This window comes from Gymnogyps californianus, chromosome 5, assembly GCF_018139145.2.
Source record: "Gymnogyps californianus isolate 813 chromosome 5, ASM1813914v2, whole genome shotgun sequence".
Taxonomy (NCBI): domain Eukaryota; kingdom Metazoa; phylum Chordata; class Aves; order Accipitriformes; family Cathartidae; genus Gymnogyps; species Gymnogyps californianus.
This window is the reverse complement of record NC_059475.1, coordinates 3,122,461-3,148,870: the sequence shown is the minus strand read 5'-3', so window position 1 is coordinate 3,148,870 and position 26,410 is coordinate 3,122,461. Positions and strand designations below refer to the sequence as shown.

General features: G+C 38.5%; 1 protein-coding gene across 2 annotated transcripts in view; it reads right to left on the bottom strand.

Annotated features, from left to right (window-relative positions):
• The window catches only part of SHANK2 (SH3 and multiple ankyrin repeat domains 2), a 319,025-nt gene that overhangs the window by 39,055 nt on the left and 253,560 nt on the right, over positions 1-26,410 (bottom strand). For both annotated transcript variants that reach the window (XM_050897450.1, XM_050897451.1), the window contains one exon: positions 809-944. In XM_050897450.1, the coding sequence (XP_050753407.1) occupies positions 809-944 (136 nt within the window). The remainder of the gene's footprint in view (positions 1-808; positions 945-26,410) is intronic.

The following is a 26,410-nucleotide window of genomic DNA, read 5'->3' as shown; positions in this document are numbered from 1 at the left end:
TGGGAAACACATTGAAATTCTTAAGGGAGTAGCCCAATCTTATGTTACAGGTTAACCCATAATCTCCATTAAAATTAATATAACGCCTTTCCCCCCGCACCGGCTGGAAAAAAACTTGTCCTGTTTGTACCCAGACAATTCTTTCCCAAAGTCTTTGTGGCACATGATGCTATACTAACCTCTCTCGGAGTAGCTTTCTTGCTAGCAGCCAAGTGGCAGAAAAAGCAGCTGTGCGTTTTTCTACTTATGGGAAGAGGAGGGATTTTCCCTGGCTGGAACAAACCCCTCTACTTTGAATTCATCTAGAGGAATTTTCCCATTAAAATGTACTTTCTTTCTATCAGAACTTCAGTCTAAACATATTGCGTACTTTTCTTATTCTCACAGAGGTCCTTTCTAAAATACATGTTTTGCAAAATTGTAAGTTCTCAATGATTTCAAGAGGAGTCAAACTAACCTCACCTCAAGCACGTTTGGAATTAATAAAAGATAATGCGTTCTTTGTGCTTTTTCTCTCCCACTACTGCAAGAAATTTTACTACAAGATCTTCAAACATATAAATGTATAAAGATCCATAAAGATGAAATTTCATGGCAAGCATGACAAGAGAATATTACCCTTTTTGTCACATATTAATGCATAAGTCAACAGAATTATATTACTCTAAATTAAATAACAGAAGGGTATTTCAAATTTTAAAAGTGAAGTCTATAAATCAGAATTTATAAAACAGTAATTTTGCGTCCATACTCTGTTTTCTGTGGAGCAAGACCAAAAGGACTCCATTAGGAAAAGAGAAAAATGTACCTTTCTTTCTAGCTGTGTCATCTGGATCAAGATTCCTGGTTACTGTGACAACCTTAAGAACTAGGTGATTGCCCCCTTGTCGAATCATGTTCACCACTTGCCTGTGGCCAACTTTCACTACATTCTCATTATTAACCTGCAAAGAAAGAAAATAGTCTTTCAGATCAAAATGCAGAAAACTTCTCTTCTTTCGGTTTTAAAAACAGAAGGTGGAAAGAACAGTAAGATACAGAATTTCTAATTACTGTCTTTTAATAAAAATACATATTTGAGAAACAGTGTATAGCTGACATGATAACAGGAAAACAAAGCTAGCTCTTAATGAAATATGCAACTGATTTCCTCATAATCACCAGTTTAAAAAAAAAAAGGCAATGAGTTCAACCAAATCTTTCCCTTTACAAATTTTATTTCCAACAATTAGTGTGCTACAACTCTGCATTTCATACACTAAAAATATTTTCTGAAATGATAGTCATTTTTCATGACCGTTATTCACAAACATTTATGTGCATTTTGTGCTTTCCAACACAATGAATGAGATATTAAGAAGCTTTTCTTTTCAGATCATCCAGGAGCAAAGATTCTCACTCCTGAAGTAAACTCTCATGTTCAAGAGACATTCTTCTATTATATGCACTCTCCTCATTTCCCAGCATTTTCCTTCTGCAAGTTTCTGGAAGGATCTAATGTCCTGGAAGCAAAGGCAACAGGGCCATAGCAGTTCAAAAGAGTCTTCATGGAAAAAGATGAGTTAACTATATGAAGTCCTGACCAGCTATTGTGGTCATGCCAATTAAACTTTAAACTGCACTGCAACATTAAACTTTAAAATGTATACTCTCTGGGTAATCCCTAGTGCTACACCATCATTTTTGCTGTATATGTCTTTCCATAATATTAATTAATAGACAGAGAAGAAAGCATAGGCATAAAAACCGTAAATAAGCATGGATAAAAGTTATTTATTTATTCATTCAATCTGTAAGAAGTCATGGAAAGTTATCTGAAATCTGAATGATAGCAGCATATAAAACTGAAGTGCTGCATGTGTTATTTGAACATAAAAGATATTGGGGAATGGAATCAGTGAAGAAGAGATGCTGCCAGAATACATGCTGGGAAGTTGATCTCTATCCAAAATTCAACTGACTCAGTTATATTTCACTGAGATCACTCAGTGCCTTCCAAAATGAACAGTCATTTTCAAAGTAAGTGTTTTTAGCCTCTTCTATTTATTCTGACAGGCTGAGCATCTCACACTCTAAAGAATTTACAGTTTAGAGCAAAATCACTCATTAAATATTATTGCCATTTAGCAGAACAACAAGCACAAGCAGACCCACTCCAACTTGAAATCGTTTTTCCATCCATTGTATCAAAGGAAAATCTTGCCTTCAGGCTTTACTGAGACAAAATGCATTATGATGAAATAACATCTTGGTAAACCATATTTATAATACAATGCTGCAGTCAGAAGTCTCAAACTATGGTCCATGTGCTATGTCTATAAGCTTGAGGTGCTTTTTGAGACACTTTTTTAGTTTCATATACAGTGACATAGGTGAAACACATGCTGAACATCCAGACCTGTTGAGCAGGCAAATATGAAGTTCTCTCATTCTGTAGGTGGAGGATATAAAAGAATATTGATGTGAATAGGACTGTTGCTGTTTTTATTTTACACCTTCTTAGCATCTGGTATTTAATTCCAAGATATGGCATTTATTTAGCCAGACCAATGGCATCTAAATTTAATCTGTCTAAAACATTTTAGCAAACCGAGTTATCCATTTACTTCCGAATTCCTTCTCGTATTAAAACCTCAACCAGGTGATTCTTTTCCACAGTGAAAAAGTTCATGTAATTAAGAACTACAAAATGCATCTACTCTATCTTTACCGGAATTAAATTTTAAGGTTGGAAGCCAGTATGGATTACAATATAACCCCTAATGCTGTCAAAAAATAGAGACCTCCAAATAAACCAAAAGTTAATATTAATCAAACACATGTACACTTCACTAGTGTAAAGTGATAAATGTGTAAAATGATAAACAGCTTATGCAGCATACCATCTGTTCGCATCGTTATGTGCAATGATATTTAACATTTAGAGCAAGAGCAAATATATACGACACATTTTTTAAAGCTGCCTCAGAAACAGAACCTGTAAATGACTGTTTATAGCAGCTTTGTTTAAAAGGCACAGTTACAAAAGCTGGTACCAAAAAGATTTATATTGAAAAAATAAAAATATTGATAGGAGATCTGAAGATTATTTAACTCAAAGAGTTTACAGAAATACTTGATAACAAAAGAATCATGAAATCAGCAGAGCAGTACCTCATCTTCACTATCTTTAGCACCTCAGTGGGTAAAACTGTAGCATGATTACAAAGCAATAACATCGGAATTGTCAATAGCTTACAAGGAACGAGGATTTCAGTGACAGATTCTCTATTTCTTTTAACCTTCTTCAATATTTTACATACAAGCCAAATGACTAGAATTGGTCATTAAACAGTAAGACACCAGAGTTCTAGCAGGTTTGTTTGACAGTTTTCGTTTGATACTATTCAGCAAAACTTTTTCAGGTGTGAATAATTTGATGAGACTGTCTCTCTGTTTCCACTTCAAGCTTTGGCAGTGGGGAGATGGCTACTGCGTCTCATCTAGGCTTTGTAAACAAGTTAAAGAAGGTAAATTATTATAATCAGTAAAATAGATACATATTTCAGCTGCACCAATTAATTTAATAATCGCATGTGTACTTGGTATTAAATGTGATCGCTTTCTTTGAGACATTAAAAAATATTTTTGCTTTTAGTGGCAAAGTGTTTAGAAGGATGTTCTATAAACAGTCAAACTAGCAAAGCTGGTTTGCAGGCACAAATTTGTGTCTCTCCCTCTTCTTCAACCCAACCTTTCAGTATATTTTCTGTAATCTTTCACTGCAAAACCTTCCGTTCTTCTTTTCCTTTGACTCTTCCCCAAAACTTTCCTGCACAGAACTTGCTTTCCCATGTCCTTCATAAATAGGTGAAAACAGATAATAGAAATAGATATGTGCTGTGGCTGGTTCCATGCTACATCAATGGCAACCAGTCATCCAACAAGCCAAACGCACGGAAAACTGTCCCTTGGGACAGCCAACAATTCCAGTAACTCTCCTCTATCCATGTCCGACTCTCAGGAAAAGCCTCAGAACTTTATCTTCTAGAAATTCATACTTTATTATGGTTAAAACTGGGCAGTGGGATGGAAGTTACCTCGAGCACTTTGAGAGAATTTGAGAAATAATTTAGAAAATAATACAATCTTATAGACCCAATGATTTTAAAAAATAGCCTAAACTGGACGCTTGAGCCATCTCAAGCTGAACTTACTTTTTGGGTCTGTATGAAATGTTCTTGAAGTGTTTAAAAGGAAGAAGACTTTTGTGAATATCAAGATTTTTCAACTATATGTCTCAGTACTTTTTCCACCTTGTATAATCAATGTATACAGGTTTTTTTAGAGCAGTACAATGTTACAAGGCAGGAAAATTACAACTTAAGAGCAAGCTGGAGACAGAAATGAGAAAAATTCATAGTAGACAATTTTTCCAGATAAAATAATTTGCTAGTAGTGTGCAAGGCATTGTATTTCAATGTCTTGAAGTATTATCAGCCACATGGCTTATACCATCGTTTTTCATGTACCTCATGTAACATAACCCTGTGTGAACCACTCGGTGAAAAGGATCAAACGACACTGAACAGAGTCAAGGACAGCAGGTGAGAGACAGAGCTACCTAGCCTTTGCCCCAAGCGATTGCACCATTACTAGTTAGTTTACGGCTAAATGCAGCTAACACAAAAGAAATACAAGCAAAGCAACGCTCGTGCGTTGGTCAGTATTTAGAGGAGATACAGATGGACCGGTTTGCAGCTATAATTGGAGGTACACACAGCTGGTTAATCCAGACACTTCTGGATGCATTTAAGATGCTAAATATTCATATATGAAGCAAACAATACTTGCCATCACCTCTGCATAGTTAAGAGGTTTCATTACTTTCTCTTAGCTAGTGGAATCAGTTATTCACGTAGTTGTCATTTCATGGCTTTCTACAGCAATGCAATATACTTGAGCATGAAACATTCAGTTCTCCAAGACAAAAAGCAGTGTGCTGTGTCTCCTCTCCACCCCCACCACTGCGACCACAGCAGACACGTTGCTGCTCCCTCCAGCACCCTCTTGGTGAATTGAAAGTGCTTTGGGACTTGAATTCAATGTGCTTCAGAGCGGGACTCACACCTGCTTAAAGCTCCAAACCAGAGACTGTGATCAACAACGACATTCCTCTTGCACAAAGAGCGTTGAACACCAACGATGAAGAGTCCTCTCTCCAACGTGGCCATTCTCTCAAGAGATGATTCAAAAATATGGAGTAAACCAGTGACAAAGACAACTGACTGTCATAAATCTCACTATCTTTAATATCCAGGTCCACCACTCCGACTTTATCTTACTGCACATTTATACACAGCAACATCTAAACCGCACAAAACTCAGTAAAAATCATGAAACTTTATTCAAGAATAAGTAATGATGTGGTTTCCAAGAGCAACATATCAATCAGGTAATCGATTTTTTTTCTGTGTGAAATATTGCCTACATGAAAGAGCCCTCCATACAAAAGATGATATATGAACACCCATGACATCAATAAATTTCTCCTGAACTTTACAAAGAAAAAGATGCTCCTGTTCAGGCAACCTTATAATCCTGATAACATCAGAGACAAGCGCAAAGGATTGAGAATGACAACAGCTTATGAAATAAAAGAAGTTTAGAAAAGGATAGGATACAGTAGAAATTGGTTTACAGTGAATATGAATGGAAGACAGTAAAGTCATCTGATGGGTGATTTCAAGAGATGTACTCTAGCTGGAAAGGGTACCGTAACGGAAGGCATGAAGCCAGGAGCAAATGAGGAAGGCAGAAGCAATGTTTAACATGAGATGATTGCTAAGAGCACAAAGGAGAGGAAACAGGTATCTTCTCTCCTGGCCTATCTTTACAAAGACATTTTAGGTAATCTCAAAGGCAGTAAAGAGCTTAAATATGATGCAGTAAGAGAGAGGACTACAGCGAGATGCAAGTCAGTGTAGCCACACAGATGCTGCTGAGAGGCATAGAAAATTGTAAATTGGTTGTTTCATGTATAATTACATTTGCGCACTACTAAATGATCACTATACTGCCTACAGGGCAGCTGGTATTTGCTTTAGAAGCAAAGTTAGAGATAGAATTACCTTGAAATTTGTTTCCTGAAGATTAAACTTACCCCTCCACCCCCCAAAATAAATGTGTACTTCCATATCTTAAAGAAAATGAAAGAGTGTATTATTCTTTATAGTACATATTCCCCACTGAAGATACAGTTGGGTGGGTCCCCCTTCTTTTGCCACACCCCACCACCAGCCAATATTTGATTGCAAACAGACTCTTCACTGTGTAAATACATGCATTTAGTTTACTTACATGGGCAGATTTAGGACAGGAAAGAACAAATGCTATTATTTAAAAACATGGATTTTTTTGAAAAAAGTGTGTTAATGAGTGTCCTAGAGATTCTGGGGTAGATTTTATGGATATTGGGACAGGCTGCATAAAAGCATTTTTTTCTGAAATGTATAACTATGCAAGGGGTTGAAAAATAAAATAAAATAAAATAAAATAAAATAACCTGCACATTGTAGGATAGCAGATGCATGAGCTGGAACATATTCACCAGAGCAGCCTTCCCGTAGGAAGGTGCAAAAGAAAAAACACTACCAGAGAAAGAGACCTTTGCAGAGTTTGTTCTATTAATAAAAAAAAAAATCTTCATTTCTTCAATGCATCATCCTAATCCTTCCATTATCTAAACATTCTCTCAGTGGAAAATGTAGTCAATCATTTTCAACAGTAATTAAGCAGACAAAACTCAATCATTCTGCTTAGAATGGCCATTGGTGCCATGGCGGATGAATTCACCTTGCAGTTAAGAACACACGTTCTGTCAAAATAAGCTTCTCAGAAGCTCTTCCTATCCATTGAACTACTTGAAAAAACAACAAAAACCCAAACCTGTTACACACACTTACAAACCCCTGCCTACACACTTTTTAAAAATCCACCATTTTTTGCAAATACTTAACACACACTAACCCAATCACAGTTTGTACCAGCACAATAAATAGCACACAAGTAATTTTGTAGGCTCAAATCATACTTTTGCATTTCAAGTAACTACACGGTTGTGCACATAACACTGCCTAAGCTTGTCACAAACCAGTATGAATTTCCCATCTGTGAAGTATTCTTATTCGGTAGATTAAAATGTGAAAGACACAGTGACCTAGACAATCTCTGGAAAGTTATTCATTCCCTCGTTATATCCGCAGTGCTAACCCAGGGGTCAGCTGCAAGACTGGTTCATTCACTGAAACCCAGCAACTGGTCATGGTGTCTGTGGTTGTGCTGGCCTTAAACTCTTTGTCATGGGCTGGAGCAGTATTTAGCACAAACTTAGACCACATCCAAAATTTGCACTCTACAAGTATATTTAGTGTCAAAAATCCTATTATTTGCTTTATGTTAAAACCCCTAAATTCATTCTAAATACTGAATGCTTTCACCAGTGCTTGCCTTCTGTTGTAATCCAGCATTATCAACAGGCTCGAGAACAGCACGAAGTAGACAGTCCACCTAGAAAGGTTGCTGAAAGAGTTTGGAGATCGAAATGAGGAAGCAAGTCAAAAAGGTCCAAATCCAAAAGATGTTTTAGATTAATATGATATTTTATGTACTCATAAAATGCATTTAACCACTAACAATGTCAAGATTCGTTATCTCAAAAAGCTGGCAGATGAGTTTAATCTGTGTCTTAGATTAAACTAGAAAGCAATAATATAACATATAAATGAGTCCCATAATGGAAATTAATTTATGAATTTGTACCTGTAAACCCAACTATTCACAACGTACCACACAAGCTTAAACAGACAAAAGCAGATGGCTTCAGTCCACTGGGCCTCAACTATTCATTTATTTGAACAGGTCCTGAAACAGGCTTTGAACAGTCTCTGGAAAATTCCTGAAAACTTACTAATACAAATAGGAAGTTAGTTTACATTCTGATCTCCAACACAATCATCTCTGATTGTTATTAGTATTTGACCATACCCCATTTAATCTAATGTAGTGTAAAAGATGCTTCAGAGACTTCAGGTACTCTATTGACATGAAAGGCACTGTTGGAAAAAAAAAAAAAAAAAAAAAAGCTTCACCGAACCAGGGATACAAGCATGCGGAAACTCCAGCTGAAATCCTGCATTAGTAAATTTTTAATAGTAATCCACTTGCTCATAGATTTGCCTGGATTGGTGGCCTTAATGCATGGGAGGCTGTAAAGAAGATGAAGCCAGTGAGCAGAGAATTGGACTAGGTGATCACCAGAAGTGACCTCCCACCTCAACAATTCTGTGATTCTACAGGGTTTCTTCAAAAGAAGAAATATCATAAGGAAGTACCTACAGCTTTTCAGAAAAAGAGATACATATGAATTACAGGAAAAGTATCAAAATCATTAGTAGCATTGCCACAGTACAAATTTCTTTGCATAAGCTCATATATTAGGGTAAACAAACAAGATATAAGATATCTAAAGGAAAACACCCTGTGGAGACACTATGTCTTGAGGTTTTATATTTCATCCTGTCACCACACTCCCCCCTATTTGCATAGGGGGGAATATTGTGCCTTTTCTCTTGCAGCTCCCATGGCAAGGGAAGGCGTACTGCCTGGTGCTTGCTCCCAGCAAGGGCAGTAGGACAGGCTGAAGCGCAGTCTCTCTGGGGAAACCCAGGATCTGCAGGGCTGCTCCAGCCAGGCGGCAGACTTTTCCTTCAATAGATGTAGCAGTGGCAAAACTGTCATCTTCTGAACGGCAGCATGAATCTGGTCTCTGCCTAGAGATAGCTGAGCCACGCTGTTGAGGAAGGCTTTAGCCTGCATCTCTTCATCCCCTTGAGTAGCACCAGTACTGCAAATCTTCAGCTGCGCTTAGGAACATCTATTTCTGATAGAAGCATTGGAATGAAGAGGCATCTCAGATCATAAACTCCAGACTCCTTTGTTGTCATGGCAACTGCATCACATAATTTGTTTCTTAACATTTAGCCAAGCTCCATCTTGGAACTTCTTAGATTTCTTGTCCCTGTTATTCCTGTTAGGCCCAGAATCTCTGAAAAGAACCTTTTTTTTCTAATTTCCATCCTAGGTGTGACTAGTTTATATTAATCCTTTTTTCCCATGCTAAACTGCCAATAGCCTAAATAGCTATTTTCCCCACTGCTCTCCATGCATTCTACAAATATATCAGGTGGGAGTAATGTCCTGTCTCGGCTAAACAAGCATTTAATAACCTATTACGACAAAAAGTCTAAAACCCGAATGGAGCACAACAGCTGTCCAGCACTTCAAAGCCAGTTGGTTGGTTTTTTTTTTAATGTGTCTAACTTCAGTCAAGCTAGCTTATGAAGATGGTCATATGTTCACCTGTATTTCACCTAGCCTACACTGCACCCATGTCAGTGTCTGACCTCTCTCAAGGGAAACGCACAACTTATTTTCTTCTCATAACCTACTAGATGCAAGTGGGGTGTGTATGCACTAGCCCCTTCCTCACAGTCGTTGACCTGGAGCATAGACATTTTTGAGTATCTGAGAGAGTTACTTACAGCCAGTGGAAAATGTTTGGGACTTTAAGTTCAGCAACAAAATATTTGATCCTAATGTTGATTAAAAACTGTAAAAGCCCTGACCTTTTTCCACAAGATTCAAGCTGGGAATTTTGCTCAAGTGACCATGTACATGTATATGCACACAAACACAGCATAACAAGAAAACACAACTGGCTATTTTAATGGAACTTCCCTTATCCCCAGCTTACTTTAATTAAGGGAGTTCAATAATAACCCAGCCTTACTAGAACAAATAAGCAATGGAATAATGTATCAAAATGGTTTCTCAATAACATCTTATTTTGTCCCACTAAAAACATTGCCAAGTAACACAAACAGCAGCATTGTTTCTGTACAGAACTCAATGGTTAAGTTTGGGGTCGAAGTTGAAAGCACACACTATAGAAAAGCAGCAGAGCTGAAGGTTGCTGTTTATCTCTTACCCATGCCATGGTTTAAAAGGTGGAACCAAGTTAAACTAGTATTTTAATCTAAAATTTTGCATTTTGCATACCTGTATCTAATCTGAAAGCTGTTGAAAGTAACCACTGTCCTCATAAGACTACCTTATACAGAACATTTAAACATCACTCAATTACTTGGACCCATTCCTATTAAAAATAATTGTCTCCATTAATCAGTACCTGTTACTATTTTGAATCATTTGGTTTAAGTCACATTTCTTAGGAGAGGTTCAATTAACTTTATTGCAGTTGATTGAACTGCAGTGTACCACAATCAATTAAATTACACTTAGGATGAATTTGTCCAACGGCTTTCAGGTGCAAGAGGTGGCAATTTTTCATGTCATAACTTCTCTTAGGAAAAAATCAAGTGAATTGTGCACATCTGTTTTGCTTTCTCATACATACACCTCAAAAGGCTTCCATTTCTGAGGCATCTTCAGAATAGTATTACACCTAACTGGTATATATTGATACAAGGCAGTATGAGGTTGTGACCTGCACTTGCTATTTTAACTTGTTTTAAAGAATGTGACTTACATTCACTGAATATTTAATGGTCTGGGAATGTCAAAGATGAACAAAAGATGTGCAGCGGTTGTCTGGGTGGTCTCTGACCAGTTCTGACGCAGTTTCTGCATGCTCAGAGCAGTTATCAGACAGGAGGTTTGCACCTGGGAACAAGCTTTAGAGGTTCAGAGAAAGAATTTGGGCACGGTTTGGTCCATAGCTAGGAAGAGAGTCTGGGCACAGTTTAAGATTTTATCTCCTTTCTCTACCGAATCTGCTTCCTCTTCCCTCCCCCTGTCCTGATAACTCCGGAGCATGCCAGAGCCAAATATGTCATCTGGCTGGTTCACAATGATCCTTAGGAGGAGGGTGGCCTAATTTAATCACAGAGGTTGGATTTGGCATTCACCTCGCCCCTTGCCCTAGTTTTGTCGGCATTGTATTTATTTGTTATTTCTTTTGTCTTTTCAGCATGTACTTATTTTGTATATCTGAGTTCCATTAGTACCTGGTAGTTCATCCACTTTCTGGTATGTTTGCTTCTTTTTTCCTTAAAATAAACTCAGTGAAGATAAGCTGATAATGATTTTTTTTTTTCCAAATTCCAACGCTTTTAAAAAATATGTTCTAATTTAAAATTCAGTAAAATTAAAATGAAGTTTGAAGTGCAACAGCGAGTATCTTAACATTCATTTCATGAACATGCCTCTTACATTTAATTTGTTCTCAGATGCTGTTATAGCCTATAAATTATGGTACACAGCCAGCACCAAAAATAGGGCACCAAAAATAGCAAACTAGAGGTCACCCATATACTAATGAAACATCTCTAGCATATCTGCCCTTCACAGATGAAAGCATTCATGAAAATCTAAAACTGCTTAACCATTGCAACCAGAGCTGCTTTCACCTCATTTCTCTGACGTATCCGTAGTCATCCACCTCTGCTGGGGTTTGTTCTGAGGTCTGAGCAAACTGTTTTTTTCACATAAAGAAAATAAATGCAACCCAAGCTGCACATTCAAGCAGTGGTTCTGCAGTGGAAAAGCAAGTTTAACAGAGTCTCATCCCTCTACTCTCCTCTGCTGACCACTCACTCCCATATTAGTTTGCCATTCTCTCAGCAGAGTCACTAATGCTTTGTGAGGCCCTTCTGATCAGCTGACTCCAGAGGAAAAAAAAGAAAAAAAAAAAAAAGGAGGATAATTTTAATCTGGATCATTTAAGTGAGATGGTTAACACTGCATGGTTTCACAAATTATCATTGTGGTCTGACTGCTGGCCCAGCGACGGGCAGCACAGTGGGCGGAACGGTGGTCCGTTCGGTTGATAAGCTGCGGACAAGCATCCTTTTGGCAGTGCTGTACACCATATACCCCTGTTGCATCCTACCATATATCCCTGTTGCATCCCCCAGCTCTTCTGGGACAACTCTTTGCAGGGCAGCATGAAGAACAGGCTCCATTTTGGACAGACTGCATTTCCAAGCCAGGCCTATTCCTGGAGCTAGCTCACTGCAGCTTCACAAAGAGCTTCACCTGTGGAGCTGAGCGGGTGCGTGGGGACAGGAACGAAGAGCAGAGGAAGCTGAAGCCAGCATTACTGCTACAAGTGCTCGTGCGATTACACCCTGGGAACAGTACTCACCTGCCACACTCTGACCTTTGAAGTGATTAAATGCTTCAGACCCCAATTAAACAATTCCCAACTTAACACTTTATAAAAACATGAGGCTATGTTCAACCCTAAAAATACATCCTTTTTTAAATCAGGAGTACAGCAGTATTATGCAAGCACTGAGAAGACAATAGATCTTTATTTGAATTCTGAATGAACCACTTGATAAGTATTTACAATAGGTAGAAGATAGCAGGCTGAGCTCTTCTATTTTTAAAACTGTGCATACCTACATTAAAGGCCATTAGGCAGAGAATTCTAAAATATGTATCAAAATATAGATCTTTTTATGAGTATTAATAATGCAGCCCAATATTCTTTTTCACTAGGTAAGCATACATTAGTCAGGCAACACAATTTAAAATTAAACATTACACATGTAATATAAACTGACTGGTTCTGTACATTGCAATGATTTTCAGTTAAAATCTTTACAGAGATTATACAGATATATTGACAGAATGTGTTGTCATCAAGTACAGATAATCTATATTTCCTCCTCCCACACAAAGTCACTTTCCAGAAAATGCATCTGCAGGAGGAACAATAAAAAAATGTATTGCTCATGTATTTCTCTTTATGTAGGAAAGCCTAATCTTACAGTATATAGAGATAATTCTTTCTTAACGTCATGTTAGTTTTAACTACGCTGCCTTAAACTTGGAATCACTTATAAGTTTTTTTTGGAGGCCATGTATCATGTTGCTAAAACTCAGAGAATAGTTAGGCTAGGATGTATGTGACGGCATTTGCTGTACAAACCTAGAAGAAAATGTAGTAAAACCTTTACGTCTTTAGAGTGAGACTTGTAGGCAATTATTTTGTTCTTCAGAGATACATGCTGCAAGGAAGTAAGAGCTACATAAGAGAACCTTAAATAGGTAAAACAAATGTAAGCCAATATTCCTTATTCAGGCATGCAATACCTTCACTGTCTTTATGGAAGAGCACAAACAGGACTGCTTCCAGAAACAGAAACCTGAACAGGAACAGCTCCAGCTTGATTTTTCAGCCACATATAGACTGTGCCTCAATGTAAAGCATGTTTTACTTGACGTCTGTCTTTAGTGATTAATGTTGGGAAGGAGTGTGGTTTTGTGTTTTAATATGTATTAATACATTACTATCTATATGGGCAGGCATTTTAATTTGTCACCCACCAGACCCATCAAACCTGCGCGCAGGCCCAAGTTTTGCACCGTCTGCTGTTCTAAGATCATTGGGTCATTTGGCTGTTGTTTGCCCAGTGGAGCCATGCAGCTGACCTGTACTACAGAAAGGCATCCTTTGATTCAACAAAGTCCTGATTTGATTAACTTTATGCTCATATCGTGGTTTAACCCCAGCCAGCAACTAAGCACCACGCAGCCGCTTCCCCCTCCCCTCTCTCAGTGGGGTGGGGACAAGGAAAAGAAGTAAAACTTGTGGGTTGAGATAACAGTTTAATAACTAAAGTAAAATAAAATACACTACTAACTAAGATTAATAATATAATAATAATAATAATAGTAATGAAGAGGAATATAACAAAAAAAAAAAAAAGAAATAAGACCCAAGAAAAGACAAGTGATGCACAATGCAATTGCTCACCACCCGCTGACCGATGCCCGAGCAGCGATCCGCCCCTCCCGGCCAACTCCCCCCCGTTTATATACTGGGCATGACGTTCCATGGTATGGAATATCCCTTTGGCTAGTTCAGGTCAGCTGTCCTGGCCATGCTCCCTCCCAGCTTCTTGCACACCTGCTTGCTGGCAGAGAATGGGAGACTGAAAAATCCTTAATTTAAGATAAGCGCTACTTAGCAACAACTAAAACATCAGCGTGTTGTCAACAGTGTTCTCACACTAAATCCAAAACACAGCGCTGTACCAGCTACTAAGAAGAAAATTAACTCTATCCCAGCCAAAACCAGGACAGCTCATTGACTTCAATAGCACTACTGACTAAAGAACTGGTAAACAGTTTATGCCTGCGGACCATTTTGCCACAGCTATGCCTGAGAACGAGAGTAAATGAAGACTGAAGTCTGGGCCTAAGAAATGCTTAAGCACATACAGAATAGTCAAACTCACATGAAAAATGTTCTCCATATCAGATTAGAGGTAAGAAATATGCATCAGTGAGTTGAGTCATGAACTTGGTGATGTTAGGAGTGTCCCACCCTAATTTAGAAAATTACTAATTGCACTAACGATACTGCAGTTTTCTATTAATTGCCAAAAGAATGTGCATGTTTTATGCAAGACTTCTGAAATTGAAAATAAAAACCAAAAGAGTTATCAATCATAGAGTCATAGCACACCATAGTTACAAACATGGAAATGTTTAGTTTAAAATAAACCAAATTAAATTACAAATAAATTATAAACTACCTATAAGCAAAGAATAAATTGGAATTACTAAGGCAAAAAAAAAAATCCACTCCACTTGTAGCAGCTTGTTTGCAGAAAGAGATGGTCCTCCATCTCAGATTAAGGACTCCTAGAACTCTAACCATGCAGCGTAAAACTCAACTACCCAAATTTGCTTGCTTAGAATGTATTACTTGCATGGCAGATGCAGTTTGTTCTAACTGCTTCCCAACTATTTATATTCCATCTAGTCTTGATAATTTTGGCTCTTTGTTTAAGAAGAGTAGATAGAATTCCATTATTTTGTTTCGAAGTCATTCTTCCTTTATTACTGCATCAGAATTGCAGTACAATCCCAATTCAGCCTGAGACTCACCTTGTGACCTTTAAGCCCGTGCTTCAGTTCAACAGCCTTGAAAAGGGGAAAATAACTAATCCACTGTAACATACCTAACCAACCATCAACCACTAAGGGCCAATCAATGGAGGTGAAAAGCTCTAATAGATTTCATTAGGAAGCACAACACATTATAAAAACCAATAATGGACAATCCTCTAGTATCTACTTTTGCTGAGGAGTGTCAGAATTCACCAGATGCATCCATAAGGACAACAACAAAAATCCTACTCATCCAACTTTGTAAAAGAATATCAGAACGTACATCCGTAATGATAATGTAAAATAGACACTAGCCACAAATACCGTGTTACACAACATCAACTCAAAAGCAACAAAAGATAACTTTTGCAGTTCTCTTTAAAGAAAACAAACTTGTTTATAAGAGCAACTTCATTAATTCATAATGAGTCTTTTTGTTACCACTTCAAAGAAGCAACGTTCTAATTTACTTACTATCCACACAGAATGACTTCTTATCATCTCAAGCAAGAGTATAAATGCAAAAAGCTTCTCTGTTAAGAAGGAATGATTTATTTTGGTTAGTGAACAAGCATCATAGAAGTATAACAGCAGACTCCTCAGAGCATTTTGTCATAGTGAATAAGAATCACCAACAAACCTTTCATTAAGTTTGATTTTATTTGTAAATAGTTAGAAGTAAAAATCTATTTTTGTATGATCTGATGACTCACGGAGCACGAGGAAATTTTCTGGCCTTTAAAGCGGCTTCACCTAGCCTACACAGAACGCTAGTCCTGAGGCAATATCCTTGCAGCAAAAGGCAAAACCAGTTGAGCAATGTTTTGCCTTATGCATTGCTCCAAGTCTGCGGGTGCCTGCAATGGCAATGAGATGATGCAGCCTGTCCTTTGGAAACATTTGCTCCACAGTCAAATTCTGTATCAAAACAAGCTGGAAACACTTCTTTGGAAACACTTCATAGAATCATAGAATACCAGGTTGGAAGGGACCTCAAGGATCATCTGGTCCAACATTTCTTGGCAAAACTTCTTTCCTTCTAGTGGCCAAAAGGAAGTCAAACCTGCCCTTCTCTTTCTTTCAACACTTAAAGTTAGCAACCAAATTGCCTGCTTCGCAAACAGAAGTCAGCTGTGCAATGTATTGGATGAATCAGTGCTGTTACGCACTAACATTTTAGGAACACACTGAATAGCTATACGACCATGTAAAAATGTAGCAACTCATCAGAAGCATATTGAAATAAACATGCCACAAAACTGAACACAGACACTGAGGAGAGGGAGACAAATGAAGCACAAGTGAAGATAACAGATTTTTCAATTAGAAAACGCCAGCCTCATTTGTAACAACAGTAATTTTGCAGACTTGTTATCCTGCCGCTTTTATTTTCTGTGCAGTAAATTAAAAAAAACCCCAAACCCAAAACATTCACAGACAGCAAAACCCCAGTAAACTTGATTCTATGTTAAATCTTTTGGAATGTGAATTAAGTCTAAAGCAAGCAAGGAAAGATCAGAAAAGGAACTTATTTAGTATGTACAACGAAGGAAGAACAGAAAGGGATGATGCTGCCATACACCGAAGGGCAGAAATGGTAGGTGCTTCCAAAAGTAAGGAAGAGAAGCTTGGATTTAAACATCAAATATTATGCAAATCTCATATCATTTAAATTAAATTGCTTTGTAACTAAGTGTTGTAGAATGGAATTTAAATGTTAACCAAGTTCTTATGCAAAGGTTTAAAACTTAGATGCACTGTGGAAAGAGCCAGTATTTCCCACAAAGTTATAATTGTCAAAAGCTGTGCCTAGGTGACTTGTATACTACCCTCGAAAGTGAGATGGACAGCTTCAGTGAGACTTAGGAGCTCAAATTCCTGAAGTACTTAGCAACCTGCATCCCACTGCAGAGGAGATACAGCTACCCAAGATGTTGGGATGACTGCTGTGAACACTTGATGTGCCAAAGCTTAATCCTAAATCATCATCATCAGTAAAGGGCCAGTCAAATGCTCGCTCCTGACAGTAGTACAGATGGCAAGTTACGCACTGCAACCCGGCCGCCTTCCTGAGCGCTGAACTCCCTGCTGGGCTACTAAATCCTGTTTGGCCAGCACCTGCAAGGGCACTCCTGCCAGACCCACTGAAGGATTTGGGAATCAGCATGGGCCGAGGACCATTTCCAGGAGACACAACGGATGCAGCTGCCTTGTTTTGGAGGCTGATTCTAATTGTATGACAGTGCATTGTTCCGTGCCAGTGGCCACCCATGCCAGAAAACTTCTAATACTTTAATTTACTAGCGTATGTGAATTTTGCATGCTAGAGAGATATCTGGGAAAAAGAACTTTGCATTTTGCCAAACGTGCATCAAGTAATTCCACTAGTAGTTACTGATTTCATTGCATAGCTAGCAATAACAATTTCTTTAGTGACATGATGCTTACATGGCTTTGCCGCGTGATACACTCATGTGGAGACAGAACTGTGAGAAAGAGGTACACTCACAAGTCTAATGTCTAAATTTTAGATGACTTTAAGGTAGCAATTTTTTCTCTTTGAGTGCCATCTTTTTTATCCCAGCCTCTTAGCTCTTTGCTTAATTGCCCAAATTGCAGTAGCATCACAACGGATTTCTCTCCAAATACCTTGACCTAAATCAGTTTTGTCCCAGTTACTGACATTGACAAGTCAGTTTGGCAATGGTAGGGGGACAATTTCAGTGTATCTTAATATTCTTTTAATTGATTTCCAGGTGGTTTTTTTTAGACTACAGCCATGAAAGATACGATTTAGATCCCGAAGTCTGACTATGGTAATATGAAAGTTTCAGTTCTAGGAAACTTGCTATAAAAAGTAACCTTAATGTGCGCCACTCACTCATTCTAATGTGTACCCCAAATCCTGCACAGGCAGCACTGACGGAATTGCCCCAGTCTGAGGCAGAATGTCTTCTGCCATTGCGTTTCATTATTGCATGTTTGTCAGTCTTCATAGCATCTTCCTGCAGAATGCAAGGAATTCCTGATCTAAAACCAAAGCTCCTGAGAGCTTCTGAAATTAAAAATATTTTCAGACATTCTAAATATATGCTGTCTGAAATAGTTAAGTGATCAATTGTTAATAATACATAGTTTCTTTCATACACATGTATAATATATGCTTACCAGTAAGAATACATGTCTTACCAAAGAAGCACAATTTTGTCCAGAGGAATGGAGAAAAATGTAGGTGTGCATTTGACAATGTACAGATCTACTAGAAATAACTCTGCTAATAGGCATGGGAACAGTAAAAACTGTGGTGTTCAGAGGCAGCAATTTAAAAATAAATAAATAAAGCAGACAAAATATGCCATTAATTAGTCCTTAATGTTTTCTAAGTGGGGAAGAGCAGCTATAATCTGATATAGCCTTTACTTACTCCATCAAATGGCCAATCTTGGTACAACAGGCAAGGGCTACATGAAAATAACACAAAAGGACAACGGACTGGGAAAATAATTCAGTCTTCTCAACAACATATTGACTCCTATTTTAGCATCGTCTTAACAGAAAGCTTTAAAGCAATTTTGCTCACGTTTACATGGCAGTTCTTTCTCAGTGTTCTTGCTCAGAAGGAAGGACTTGGAAATTTTATGCTCCTGGAGAGACTGAATCTCATTATTTAATTCAAAAATTGACTTTATCCAAATCTGGCAAAACTAAGTTGTAAAATTCATTGGTTTTGCATGTGAAGGTCAGGGAAAATATTTAGGGTTTCCTGAATTCCTGTGCTATCCCTATGGGCTTGACAGCTGTCTCTTTGGGAACCCCTGCAATATCTATTTAACGTGGTAATGCTCCTGTGCATCCTTCCCGTGTACCATTCCATCCACACTGAATGTCCCCATTCCTCTCCTTTTGATCTTAAGACACTGAAGGGCACTTCATCCTTTACCTCATCACAATTTATTCTGAGGACATGTCTAGGACACAGAGAGAGAATGATTCCCAAGGTGTGTGAGAGAATACTGCATTAGAAGCGCCAGAGCTGGCACGGAGCAATCCCGGATACCTCAATGACAGAGCGTGACACGGTGCAGAGACATGAGCTTGAATCCTGGAAGAAATGCAGTCATACCAGTATGGTGCTGCCCTCAGGCTAATTAGCACCACATCAACACGTTTTTGTCACTTCTGTTTTCGGAGCTAGTACATTCAATGCCACCTCAAGGCTCTTTCTACCACAGGCCATGCACAGTGTTAATGTGTGCACCCACACTGGTAACATCAAATATCCAGGGACAACGGTCAGGGATGACATATGGAGATTCCTGTTGAAGGTGCTAAGTGTAGTTTCCAAAATTTAATCAAAATCACTATGATTTTGTACACTAATGACTACAGTATTCTCAGAACATAAGGGATTAATTAGCTAAGGCATTTAGTAGTTATCCCTCAGCAGCTGAAAGATACAGATAAATGTGATTACGTGACTGTAAAGATTTCATCTCTTACTTGCTCAGAATTCTGATTTTGCAGCAAGAGGAAGAAGGGTTAACCCTATCATTTTGTGACCAGATTTTTCCTTGACTTTTGAGAAAAATATTTATACTACTGATACTCTAAAGAGTCTAGACACTGACTTCTCACTACTCCTTGCATCTCAAACTGCTCAGAAAGAGAGAAAGCTACCAAAATCAGCTCTCGCTCTTTCCCAGTACACTTACATTTTCAGAAATGAAGTCAAAGATATCATTAGACATGCAGTTACTAGTCATTAATGGGGTAAAATTACTTTTTTCCCCCGTGCAATCTGCATTTTAGAGTGCAAAGAGACTTTAAGTAAGATTGTAAATCTGGAAAGAGACATCCCAGACCAGGCTTTAGCTAGCAAAAGCATACTTAGCTGTTTTCTGGTATATAAGCAGTGAATATTTTTTTTTTTTTTTTTTTTGCTACAATAAACTGTAATACAGATGGGCCATTATAATGTCATTTTACCTACATGGTATCTACTTCATCTTGGCTTAGCACTTTTCTGTTTTCTCAGTGTTCTTTAGACTGTGACAATGTTTTAGACATATGTCCTTGCAAAGTGATAAATTTCTGCGTGAAAGACTAAGAATTTGAATTTATTTGCTTCTTACATTGCTCATTATTTAGAGTGCTCACTTTTTTTTTTTTTTTTTTTTGTTAAGTGGTATGACTGTATCAGGCCTATAGCACATACAGTCAATTTCCCATACCAGCGTTACCAAATAATTTTTAAGAAGTCACACTTGGATTATGAAGTAATTCTTTACTGCAACAACAACAAAAAAACCCACTCTAAAGGCCAGGGACTTCCAATCATTCTTAAAGATGACTTTCAGGTTAAGAGGTCACTGTAAGGAGAAAGAGACTGCTGAGATGTCTTAACGAGCCGAGGTACTGTGTTCATAAGAGAAAGACCTTGAATAAACACTTTCTTGGCTAGCTTTATTTTCAAAGAGAAAAGAAGAGAGCACATCACAGAGTATTACTCAGAAATTGAGGATATGTGAGACAATAGCAAAAACTGTCTGGAAAGTTGTCCTGTGTCTATGGAATAGACAGAACTTCCATACGTAGGAAGTTGTGTGGATGCTAGAACTCTAAGAACAGACATTCTGTCATAGATCAAAGACCTAGAAAACATGATGCAGCCTCCTCAAAGCATCAGATTCTCAATTTACCTTCTAATATGTTTCCAACATTGCTCCAAAATAAATAATTCTTATCATAGAATCACAGCATCCTAGAATGGTTTGGGTTGGAAGGGACCTTTAGAGATCACCTAGTCCAACCCTCTGCCATGCGCATGGACATCTTTCACTAGGTTGGCTTCCGTCCCATAAACCCAGACCACTTACCTTAGGAGAGAGACAAATATATGTCCTTGTTGCATATAAAATAAAGCAAATATGTTGAAACTTTAGAAACCAAGCCAAGATTAGAACTGTATCATTACTTATCTGCACCAAGATTAAACTGATAATAGCTCTGAAATAGGGAGGATCTTGGGGTTAGCTCCTTAGCAACTGAAACTTCTCTCTTTCAGAACCTGAAAGAGGCCTAAGAGTAGGGTAACTTTTTCTGATTATTTATAACTTAAAGTTTTCCATCATGACAGTATAATTGCAATGTTATTAGTTACAAATCAAAAACTTTACGCTATTTTGATAATATGACTCCTGCTATGCATGGGAAATACATTCTTGTTTGACAACAAACCCTAATGAGTCTGCCTGAATTCTGACCTCTAAGAGTATTTCATTAAAGCCTTATTCTGGTGCCATTAAAGTCTATTACCATTGAGGATGGCTCAGTTCTCTGCACTGCAGTGAGGGACCTTACAAATTCTAGATCCTTCTTACCAGGCAGGAATATTGCAAATATAAAATGTTTTCCACCATCTTTATCCCAGTCACTTCAGTAACATCAACTAAATAATCAGGGAAATGGGTGAAGTAAGAATTAGGATCAAACTTTGTCCTCTAATCACAGACAAAAGTTTCTCATAACATTGAAGAGTTAAGCCACTAGCTAACACAGCATAACTGATAAGTAGGACAGAGTCTGTTGTCTTCAGCCAGAAAGATATATTCCCAAACAAGAGGGTGAAATGGAAAATTTTTAAAAGCCAAAAATAGAAAGGAAGGATGGATTGCAGGTTGTGATAAAAAATGAAGGTTAGTTTCCTCCATCTGGAAAAGACAAAGCAATCTTTCACTTTTCAAACCAGTATGGGGAAAGTCATATATTTTATGTTTTTACTTCTTGCTTTGCCTTCTAAGCAGGCAATGTAGTTGTATAATGTTTAATTTTGTTTAAAGTCTTGAATACTGCATTCATCACAGCTCCAACTGAAACATTAGCAAAGTCCTATTAAATCTTTCCATTGGGAAATCATAATTACCAACGGGGACTTGAGGGCTTATCAATTATCTTCTTTGTTTCTGTTTTTGCTTTTTGTTTTCACTGGAAGAGTTACAATCATTTTGACTTGAAGCAATTGTGTTACTTTTACTTTTGTCCTCTTCATGCTTTTTAAAATGAGTGCCGCCTGTTTACAAAGCTACTCGGGCAATCTCTCACTTAAGAGTACTAGGCTGCTTGGTACTGAAGCATCTCTGAGCTGCCTCCCTATCCAGCATTCCCACCGTTGGCCCTCAGGTTAATAAAGAACACCCTCACTTAACTACGTATAACTGGATTTATTTCTTTTTTTGTCTCACCCCAGGGTTATCACATAATTTATCAAGAAGACATGAAGAATTTTGTTTGACATAACAGCAGCCCATCTGGAAGGTTGTAGGAGATCTAACATGGCCGAAAGCTATGATTTAATACAGTACCATGACGGCTAGTAAAAAGAAGCAAACGACAAAAACCTCACTGAGCATTATATAGTTTCAGAACTGTTTTCACTGTAGATGCTGTATCAGTTAAAAGCTTCCTAGATAATACTTAGTCACAGAAACAATAAACTGTGGTTACTTATTTTCTTTCCCATTGTCATGTAGCAAGACACAGATTAAAAAGCCAGACAAAGAAAAAGCACGCACTTTGAGGTTTTGCCAGTATTTTGATTAGTGGCCAAAGTCAGTGAACTGCACTTTGTCTTGTCTTTTATGTAAGAATAAGGATGAGTCATGCAAGACTAAAATAAACACCTTTTTAGAGGCAGTCTTGCTAATAATAGCTGCTACATCTTTATAGTCTTCCCCACTTGGAACTATTCTGTTACTAAAACAGTAGTATGGACCACAGTACACTCATAGCTGAATCTTACCTCAGCTGATTTTACCTTAGTGATTTGTTTTCATGATGATATCAAAACTGATAATTCACACTAGACGGTTGTATTGGGTTTGCGTGGCAAGGTTTTGGTAATGGGGGGGGCTACAGGGGTGGCTGCTATGAGAAGCTGCTAGAAGCCTCCCCTATATCTGATAAAGCCAATGCCAGCCGGCTCCAAGATGGACCTGCCGCTAGCCAAGGCCGAGTCCATCAGCGATGGTGGTAGCGCCTCTGGGATAACAGATTTAAGAAAGGGAAAAAAAAACCTGCACAACTGCAGCCAGAGAGAGGAGTGAGAAGATGTGAGAGGAACAACTCTGCAGACACCAAGGTCAGTGAAGAAGGAGGGGGAGGAGGTGCTCCAGGCGCCCCAGCAGAGATTCCCCTGCAGCCCGTGGGGAAGACCCTGGTGAGGCAGGCTGTCCCCCTGCAGCCCATGGAGGTCCACGGGGGAGCAGATCTCCACCTGCAGCCCAGGGAGGACCCCACGCCGGAGCAGGGGGATGCCCAAAGGAGGATGTGACCCTGTGGGAAGCCCATGTTGGAGCAGGCTCCTGGCAGGAGCTGTGGCCCCGTGGAGAGAGGAGCCCAGGCTGGAGCAGGTTTGCTGGCAGGGCTTGTGACCCCACGGGGGACCCACGCTGGAGCAGTCTGTTCCTGAAGGACTGCACCTCGTGGATGGGATGCATGCTGGTGCAGTTCGTGAAGAACTGTAGCCCGTGGGAAGGACTCAAGTTCGTGGAGGACTGTCTCCCGTGGGAGGGACCCCACGCTGGAGCAGGGGAAGAGTGTGAGGAGTCCTCCCCCTGAGGAGGAAGGAGCGGCAGAAACAACATGTGATGAACTGACCCAAACCCCCTTTCCCCATCCTCTTGTGCCGCTCGGAGAGGGGAGGAGGTAGAGAAAATTGAGAGTGAAGTCGAGCCCAGGAAGAAGGGAGGGGTGGGGAGGGGAAGGTGTTTCAAGATTTGTTTTTATTTTCTCATTACCCTACTCTGATTCGACTGGCAATAAATTAAACTAATTTCTCTGAGTCGAGTCTGTTTTGCCTGTGACAGTAATTGGTGAGTGATCTCCCTGTCCTTACCTCGACCCACGAGTCTTTTGTTATATTTTCTCTCCCCTGTCCAGCTGAGGACGGGAGTGATAGAGCGGCTTTGGTGGGCACCTGGCATCCAACCCAGGGTCAACCCACCACAACAGTGGGGCACAGCAATTATAGAAATGTGCTATCACAGAAACATTTATACATCCATTAATCCTGCATGACAGTGACACTAAAAGGAAGCTAGATTTCTGACTGCAATACTAACCTAGAAAACAGGAATAGTACCTATTCCTTAAACATAAATCATGTCTGTGAACTGTTCTATACAAAGAGAGGTTATTTTCAATGTATGCATCCCATAATAAACACTTGAATTATATTTTGGCACTTTGAGAAAACTATTAAACCACGAAATGTCTTTCATGTGTCATTGGGTAAGAATGAGTATAACCATCTCCAATGTTTTTCATACAGCAAATTCAAATATTAGATATATGTAGAATGCAGAACACTACACAGGTGATGTTATCTAAGGATAAAACCTTTCATAGCACAGCAAAGCTCAATAAACAAAATGAAAGGAAAACTTCCCTGAGTTACAACCGGACCATGAAAAACTATTCATGCTTATCCCAACAGAGAAGCTCTTCCTGCTTGAATGTGCATCAGACAACTGTATTGGATTTATGTTTCTCTGGATTTAAACAGATAGTTTTCAGATGCTGTCAAGCTCTCCATCCTCTCCATAACAACAATCACGTCCTGTTCCTTTGTCTTAGCAGTTAACACACAGCTAAACAATGGACTTGATATATCGGTGCTCATCCTCAAGACAGCCTTTCCATTATCCGATCAAGAATCAATCACTTTTTCTGGGTTTGATCAGCCTTCTGTACAGTGAAGACTTATCCTAGTTAGAACCTACCTCTACATCAGAGTTGTTTTATTTAAACATAGTCAGAATGATAATATTTTTAAAACACATTTTATAATTGTTCAAGGGGAAAACCATTTTGTAGAAAAACAAGAATTTGCCCTGCAGGTTCAACATGACTGATCTTTCATTACAAGCCTCAAACAGGATTGCTGTCAGGTCACTGAATTTCGTCCTTCAAAACTGACAACCAAGACTGGCTGTTATTAGAAAAACATTGTCAATGGTTTTCTCTAAGATTTAAAAACCCCATTTAGCTTTTAATTTCCTTTGTGAAGATCTTTTAATTATGTAGCCAAACTTGGAAAAGCGAAGTAACAACAGATTCTTTTATGGCTCTCATAGTCCTATCATATTATGAGCATATGCCATTTGTGTTTTATCAGAGACACCAAAATAATTTAATCTTGTTTCTTTGTGCAATTCTGAATTATTTCTGACAAAGAGAGGTATTGAGACTAGAAAATGAATTGTCCTGGCAGCAAGAGCAGTTTCTTCCTAGCCTTTAAAAAAACAAAAAAACCCCATATATATATATATATATATGAAAACTTGGAACACTTTCCACCCCCACTCACTGCGTTACACAAGCAACAACCACAACCTAGGAAGTATCAGGCATATTATTTTCATGCAGCGTGTCTTGTCCATACAGATATAGTAAATCTCAGATTTCGGATCATGTAGTGAAAGAAGGGAGACAGTACACACCTTTTAGCAGTGGAAGAATTGTGCATCCCACATATCTGCAAAGCTTGATTTGTATCTTTACATCTAACTTTCTTTTGTTTCACAGAAACTTTAAGATTAAGCATGGTTGTCAAATTCTTTTTCGTTGGTTTCAACATACTGTTTCATAGAAGTTTCTTCCAAAACAGTCATCCGCTCAGTGAATTAGAAAAGATGACTTGGCATATTTTTCCCTCACAAAGCAAAAGCAAAATATTTCAGTAGATTACAAGACGACTGAAAGGAGAATTTCCTTACTAAATAAAAGGACCCAGCAACAGTGTCTAATACAAACCTCCAGAATCTCCTCCCCATCAGCATCCGAGAAGGAAGACAGCTGCCCTGAGTATTCATATTAGATAATAATTGGAAATATTCTCCTAAGTTAATGAACTAAGTCAATGAACTAAGTTAATAGGCTGCTAGATACTTTCTCACAATTTAAACTTGAAGCAGAATGAAAGATGAAGATTAGAATGGCTATATTCCAGTAGACCACTAACAGGTCTACTGTTAGGGAGGTCTACAGGTTTACTGGCAGGAAGGCACCTGCATGGCAGAAAGGAGTAGAGATTGTCTTCCTGTTTCTGCCTTCCCAAATGTCTCTCCCTGCACACCATATGTTTCAAACAGAATATCCCAGATGGATGCTTAAAGGGTTCATTAATTCCCCAAACCTAGATTTCTGAGGATCTGTGCAACTCAGACCTTTGTAAAATAGGAAGGGAGAAGTAAGAGGCAGAAAAAGTTGGGGGAAAGGGAGTTAATTTAAGATTTGTGTGCAGGGATGCTAATAAGCATTAGGAGTCAGCAACAGCTCTGAATTACTTCCTTTGGATCAAACGCTCAAGAACTGTCTGATTCAATTTAAATAATTATCAGTACACAAATTACATTTTAAATACAGCTTCTCTTTTGTGACATGA